General features: G+C 37.0%; 1 protein-coding gene across 2 annotated transcripts; it reads right to left on the bottom strand.

Annotated features, from left to right (window-relative positions):
* Window positions 1–1412: 1412 nt before the first annotated feature.
* LOC106396487 (probable alpha,alpha-trehalose-phosphate synthase [UDP-forming] 10) lies at window positions 1413–5277 on the bottom strand. Of its 2 annotated transcripts, none has more exons than XM_013836885.3 (4): window positions 5060–5277; window positions 2396–4420; window positions 2052–2325; window positions 1413–1954 (listed from the first exon to the last, which is right to left on the bottom strand). In XM_013836885.3, the coding sequence occupies exons 2-4, from the start codon at window positions 4375–4377 to the stop codon at window positions 1628–1630; spliced, it is 2583 nt and encodes an 860-aa protein (XP_013692339.2). In that variant the 5' UTR covers window positions 4378–4420; window positions 5060–5277; the 3' UTR covers window positions 1413–1627. The 2 variants fall into 2 exon arrangements, with proteins under 2 accessions (XP_013692339.2, XP_013692337.2); XM_013836883.3 differs by having other exon boundaries at window positions 5004–5221.
* Window positions 5278–7766: the final 2489 nt, after the last annotated feature.

Here is a 7766-nt window from a genome sequence, read left to right as displayed (position 1 = left end):
TGATTTAACTTTTTTTTGTTCAAGTAAGATAGAAATGATCATATATCATAGGGGTGGGCGTTCCGATACACATTCGAGTTTGTATCGGATATTTCAGTATAAAGGTATAGAACCCGTTCGAGTATTTCTACACTTCGAGTCGGGTTCGGGTATATTATGTTCAGGTTCAGATATTTTGGGTAGGGTTCGGATATTTAAATTTTGAAGAAAAAATTAATAAATTATTCATTGTTTAAGGGTTTTGTATTTAAAATATATTTTAATTTAACTGCTTTTTTTTTTAATTCTTAAAAGATTAAACTATTAATAGGTTTGGAGATAAAACTTTAAAAATAGAAAGACACTAATTTAGTTGTTGTTTTGAAATTTTAGATGCAACTTTTGTTAATGCAAGAAACAAGAACTTGATATGTATTTCAAGTGAGTAGCAAATGACTTTGTCCATAATTATATGTATATTATCTAATTTTGAGCAATAAGAATCATTAATATAAATATTTTAAATAAAATGAGAGAAATAAACTAGAAATATAGAGCTAAGTATACTTGTGTTTGGTTATCTTCGGATATCCATTTGGGTTCGGATATTACCCGAACTGGTGAAATAAGTAATTTGTTTTGTTGTTTTAATTAGATGATTTTTAGACCGAGCTGGTGAATATATACTAGACAAACATTTATATTTCGAGTCTTCACTTATATTATATAACAGCTTGATATGTTAGATTTGAACACTCACCTGTTAATATAGTTTGCCGGTGATTTTTTTTTCAAAATTTTGATTCTTGGATATGTATATGAAGTGAAACTAAGTTTTACAGATGTCCATTTTTTTAATTGACACTTATGTAATTCATTGAATTCATAAAAGAAGTTTAAAAAAAACTTTAACTCATTTCAATGAAACAAAGACGAGAACGAAAGCACAATTCTATAGAAGTATAAAATGAAATAACTTATGGAGAGTCAATAGTAAACAAATCGAGAGCAGAAAACCTAATCCCCTTTCGTCATTATACAATGTTGCCTATTTGGTTTTGGTGATTTCTGTCAGCCGCAAAACTTAATTTCATTTTGTGCATATGAAATCTTAAAAATAATTAAAATGAGATGTAATATGTTAAATCTTCAACAACGATGATATATTTAAGAGACCAACATTTGTATTCATCATTTTATAATCGATAAAGATTGTAGTGTTGCAAAATGTTAATCAATTCATAAACAAACATTATTATAATAACTCATCTCCGTGGCGGTTATCATCTGGTATACTAATGTTTTGTATTCAATTCTGCTTTATAAATGTGTTGGTCGTTGAAAAAAAAAAAAGAAGTGTTCGTACTATTTGGGTAAAGAAAATTAGATTTGATTAAAGGAATGAAAAACGTATATCATAGACAAACACACAATAGGGAAAGAGCTCGTCTCTTGCTCACAAGTCTTAAAATTATTATTATATATTATGTACATGTACCAAAGCATTCATTCATAGGCTCAAACCGCAACAAAGAGTTTTGTCTCTTCCTTTTCATGTTTTCTATGTACAAATCATGTTTCTTTTCATGGTTCAGATTCACAGTCGTCTCCTAAATACTCTTGAGTTGATCTTTTGAATTCAGCGTACTCACACCACACTCTCAAAGGAGACTCTGAGGTGAGAAGGGTACCTAGGCTTTGGGCTAGAAGAAGTGTTGGCAAGTCCTTGAAGCAACTTCACCACGTCGCTTACTTCATCCAGAAAGTACTTGGCTTTGCTCGGTTTTCTTCCCACCGTGCAAGCGAATACCTCTGTAGAGATTGACGATGATTGAGCCGAGAGAGTTGTTGTTATGCTCTCAAACATCTCTTCGTCTGACCTGTCATCCCCAATGCATACCACAAAATCCGGTGCATTCTCTTTTTCATGCATTCTACTTAGAACTTTCCCGGTGACAAGACCTTTGCTTACTCCCTGTTAGTTCACAGATCCCAGTTTACAACTATGCATAACCGAACTATATAAGGTTTGGAGATGCTTTCTCTCTATTAAAAGAAGATTAGGGTATTACCTGAGGCTTAACTTCAACGATTTGGTGACCTCTGTGAACCACAACGGGTTCATTTACAAGAACAGTTTCTAGATGGTCCAGTAGTTCCTTGGCTTGGCAAGAACCAAAGTCAGGGTCAGCATCTTGGTGATGCCACACTAGTGCACTCTCCTTCGCTTCTATGTTCGATCCATCAGTAGTTTCTGTATACAGTCTCATGATAGGTTCCACGATTTTCTTCCATTCGAGGTCATCAGAAAAGCCACTTGTTTCCCAGTCAGAAGAACTATTCCACCTGCATCACCAGACATTGCATTTTATGTTTGCACAAGACAATCAGAACAAAAACAAACCAGTTATGTTACCTTGTGAAGTAACCGTGTTCAGCTGCTATTCCGAGATTCACACACGGTGCAAGCCACTCGCTTAAAGAAACTTTCCCCCTCCCACTAACAATAAACGCAGTGTTATCAGGATCACTACACAGTGTCTTCAACGCAGAGATCACATCAGCACTTGGTTCCTTTACAATCGAGGCCTCCGGAACTAAAGTACCGTCATAATCAAGAAATATTGCTCTCTTGCTCGATCTTCTATAAGCACTGACAGTTTGCTCAATTGATAGCCTTCTGAAATTAGGAGAGAGAGCGATGAGCTTAAAACCTAAACCCCAACCAACGCCCCAGCACCGTTTACTGTAATGATCACGACACGCCCTCTCTAAATCCTGTATAAAGCTTCGCGACCAATACGCCACGTCGTGTGTACTAATGTAGTGGTAGTGTTTCTTATGGCGCAGTTGCTTCTCAAAATCAGACATGGTGATAGCGGAATACATTGAATCAGCCACCGCATCAACGTCCCAAGGGTTGACCCTGATCGCGCCACTTAGAGACGGAGAGCAACCAATGAACTCAGACAGAACAAGCGTGCTTGTGCGAGGAGAGTCTTCACTTAGTCCCAGAGATTTATCCATTTCAGGAGTTCCCTGTCGACAAACAGTGTACTTGTACGGAACCAAGTTCATCCCATCCCTCACCGCGTTGACTATGCAGCATTCCGCCATGGCATAATAGGCAGACTTCTCAAACCGAGGAACTGGACGATCGATCAGAACCACCGGCTCATAACCAGGCGAGCCATAACGCTCGTTGATCCTATTAACAGTATAATAAGTCTCTTTCTTGGCTTCTTGAACGTCTTTACCTGATCCTCTAGCTGGGTTGACAATCTGAATGAGAACTAGTTTCCCTAGCATGCTAGGATATTGCTGAAGGAGGTGTTCAAAGGCCAAAATCTTTAGACTCAGACCTTTGAATATATCCATGTCATCAACACCGAGTATCACCTTCTTACCGCGATACTTTTCTTGGATCTCTTTCAGTTTTTCAGCTGTAGCAGGAAGATTCAAAACGGATTCCAGCCTTCCCATTTGAATACCTATAGGAAGAATCTTGAGGAAAACTGTACGGCCCAAGTAGTCAAGAGCAATATGCCCTCTCTTGGATTCATACTCCAACCCAAGCATTCTACAGCAGCATGACAAGAAATGCCGCGCATAATCAAAGGTGTGGAAACCAATTAAATCACAGTTTAGGAGGCCCCTTAGAAGCTCCTCTCGAACAGGTAAGGTTCGATAAATTTCAGAAGAAGGGAATGGGCTGTGGAGGAAGAAACCAAGCTTAACCCTGTGGAAACGCCTCCTCAGAAACGTTGGGAGAAGCATTAAATGATAGTCATGAATCCAGATATAATCTTCCTCCAGATTAATCACACCCATCACCTTATCTGCAAATATTTTGTTGGCAGAAACATACGCCTGCCAAAGACTACGATCAAAGCGTTCGCCATGATCAGGGCACATGGGTAACATGTAGTGGAACAATGGCCATAGCTGCTGTTTACAAAACCCCAGATAGAATTTTTTATGCACATCTTGTGGGATGAAAGTGGGAACGCAACTGAACTCCTCAAAAAGCGTTTGGGAAACCTCGTCTTGCTCACTAACATCAACATCTGACTTGAGTGATCCGACATAAATGACTTCAGTCTCTGGAGAAAAACCATCCTTGAGATGTAACATGGGAGAATCATTGTCCAGGCTGAATTTCCACTGCCCAGTCTCTGAATCCCTTTTACCATTCAAAGGAAGAAAATTGGCCACAATGATTTTGCGCTCGCGGCAAGGTAAGGAGATGGCATCTGAATCAGCACCACTAATCCCATATCCATCAGAGATGATCCCAGGAACTGTCATCACTCTTGGAAGAGCTCTGGGAGTGTGAGGGATGTCCAAAAGATCCCCAGAAGCCAAGTCTAAGAGGTTTCCAAATGATTTTGAACCCATTATTGGAACAAAAGATCATAAAAGGTAGATAGATACTCCCAATCTGAAAAGAGGATCCCAAAGAACTAAATCAGCATCTTTAACAAATGGAGCATATTGAGTCGCAACATCAACCAAACTAAATCAGACAAATACACTAGAGACAAGACAAGTGTTATGTAAAGGGCAAAACAGGTGGGAGGTGTGATCTTTTCACGGGAACAAGGGCAGAGAACAGGTTCAGGGGAACAAAGAAGTGTCGGAAAAACTCTCACAGGTCACAAGAAAACTGCACAGGATGTTTAACTAATTCATGAGAAGTGATAAACACAATCAGGTTCATACTCAAAAAAAAAAAAAAAAAAAAAAAAGTCAAAAGTCTTTAAAGAGTAGGGTTTCGAACATCAAGCTAGGGATGCTAATCATCTTCTGTATAATTCGCTAAAGCAAATTAAGAACACGACCAGAGATCTCAAATCCCTAGGGCACGTTTACTCAGAACCCATATGATCAGCACAGATCAACAGACAAAAGAAGCGATTCAACAGTTAATTAGGTCAGATCAGAAGAGAAAACAAACAAACAAAAAAATTAAAATTAAACTTAAAAGAAGAGTGTAAGAACAAAGTCAAAAGCTGCTTGCTTACCAAAGGAAAGTCACACCCAAAAAAAAACAAAAAGAAACAGAATCACCGGCGTTCACCGTTAGAGAGAGTTAGCTCCGTTGAAGTTCTCCGTCACCGGCGTTCGATCTGAAGGAAGAGAGAGGAAATGGAATCGGAGGGATGGGATATTCCGTGGGAGACAGCACGAGAGAGACTATACGCATTTGTATTCTTTATTATGCCATTTCATCTTTTAAAGTTGGATAAGTTGGACAGACTCTTTATTTTTATTTTTTTTTGTCTCTTTGTGGACATTTTCTAATCTTGGATTAGATAAGATATCAATAGCAAGTTTGCTACGTCGTCGTCGTCGTCGCCGAGGCTTGTTACCTGCATTTTCCTTCCGGTTAATCCACACTTCCGTACTTTTACCTCATGGCTTAGTTTTGTTTTACCTTAGTTTCTTCAACTGCCTATTACTAGTCTACATCAGTTTAAATGGTTCGATCTTTCATATTAAAACAAGGGAAATCGTAAAAAGATACCACATTTATAATATTATTATTCATGTTTACGCTAATCATTTTAGCGAAAGTTAAAATCACATCTATAACCTAAGGTTAACTAATCTAGATTTAGGGTTTACATTTGAAGGGTGAGATAAAGCTTTTAGAATGTGAAATTTAAAATATTAATAAATATATAAATAAATACTTTAAAAAATATAAAAAAATTTAAAAATAGTTCCAAAAATAATTTTCGATTTTCAAAAAGAAATTTTGAAAAACACAAATTTAAAAAAGATTTATAAAATTTATAAAAAAGATTGAATTTAAAACATTTTAAATTTAAATTTTTTTATAAAAATAAATGTTGGACCCAATTTTGGGTAATACCTTAACGGGCCGCGATCAAAGACATGGGCCTTAGGTAGCCGAAGCTCATAGCAAATGATCGAGTTCGAAGAAGAATCGTCGAGGTCGTCGGAGATCGCGGAACAAGAGACGAAGATCTCGGAGTCGTTACGAAGATCACGGGATCGACTTACTATAAAGGAGGAAGGAGGAACACGGAGGGAGACACGTTGAAAACCCTAGAGAGAGCTACACACATACATCGACCTTGTTTTCTCCTGTTCTTAGATCCTTTCTTTTACCGATCTCACTTGTGTAATTCGATCTAGTTCAACTTATTGTATTTGATCTTTTTCATCAATAAATTCTATTTTTGCCTACTGGAAACTGTTAACATCGTTGTGTTCTAAAGATATCGTTGCCTAGATCAAACTTCTAATCACTATCAAATACTTAGTGTAGATTTTAGGTTCTACATTTTGGCGCCGACTGTGGGGAAGATAAACGAAAAACATCTTTGCTAAGAAACCGATCTAAGTTTTCTAAACGCGACTATGGATCCCAACCAAACCACCGGAACCACGCCTTCGAGAATCAACGACATTGATCCTCTCGGACCCGACTCGGGAGCCGGAGTGACACCAACTGGGTTAACGGGAGCCAATGACGCGACCGAAACAGCCCAGACGCAACGAATCCCTCCAATCGGGACTTCGAGTCAAGATCGATCTCTTCCGATCAACCAGACATCGATCCCGGAACGAGCTGGAGCTCGAGTTTGGAATCGCCCCGGAGACATACCATCCTCCGACGACCTGACCCGATCCCAATCCAGACCGATTTCGCCGACTCCTCTAGCTTAAACTCAAGGAGAAGTACTAACCGAACTCCGAGGATGATGACAACTCTAATCGACGAGATTCGTAGTCAAAGGATCACCAACCAAACCGTTGCTAACAGATTGGACCAAGCCGAAATGTTGCAAAATACAATAAAATGCTTTTTATTAGAAGAAAAAAACAATTACATTTACATAAGTCAAGGCTTAAGAGTTACATGTACTAAATCAATCTCCATTAAAACTGAAGTACATTTCGTACTTAGTCCTAAGTTTTCCACAAAAATTACCTTCTCAGGCCATTCTAATTAAAACTATGTCGTCTTAAATACATTCGATTATATAAGTTTTTAATCATGTTCCAAATCGAGTCAGTTTTGAAGCCCATATTTCGGGTGTTTGGTTAGATATAGAAGTTTGTTTGTACTTTTAATAAGAGTCTGTTATGGTTTAATCCTAATGGTTTAGGGATTTTATGGTTTAGCCGATTTTGGATATCAATATATTTAATTTGAGTACAAAATCAAACCAATCACATTTATTTCCTTCCTAAAACTCGACATCAATCAAAAACCATTCCTAATTCTACGCAATAACAATTAACTGCTCTTGAATATTATAACTAAATATTATTTTTATAAAAATCAAAACAACATTCCTAATTTAATGTGACTACAAAATCGAACCAATCACACTTATTTCCTTCTTAAAATTGGACATCAATAAAAAAATCTTAGAGTTGATATTACTCTGCACGGATAAATTACTTCATTTCATAATTCTACGCACTCTCCTTTTAAACAGAGAAGAGGTTGAGGACAACAGAGATAAGCTCTATTCAGAATGAAATGAAATTTTTTTTTCTGTTCACAAAAAGTTTGTTTGTTTCCTAGAAAAAGAAAACAGAATCTAATGGGCTAATGACGAAAACACTAATAATACTATGACTCAAATTAAAATTTGCTTTTCTCATGAATTACTAAGGCCCAACTTACAATGGCTACTTAATTCAAAGTTTTTGAATGATTGTAATTAATTTTTCTGTTATTTTTATTAAGTTGTTGTACGAATATATATGTACATATTAATTATTTATATTCCAAATTTTTATTA

Source organism: Brassica napus, chromosome C4, assembly GCF_020379485.1.
Source record: "Brassica napus cultivar Da-Ae chromosome C4, Da-Ae, whole genome shotgun sequence".
NCBI lineage: Eukaryota > Viridiplantae > Streptophyta > Magnoliopsida > Brassicales > Brassicaceae > Brassica > Brassica napus.
This window is presented reverse-complemented; position numbering and strand designations above follow the sequence as displayed.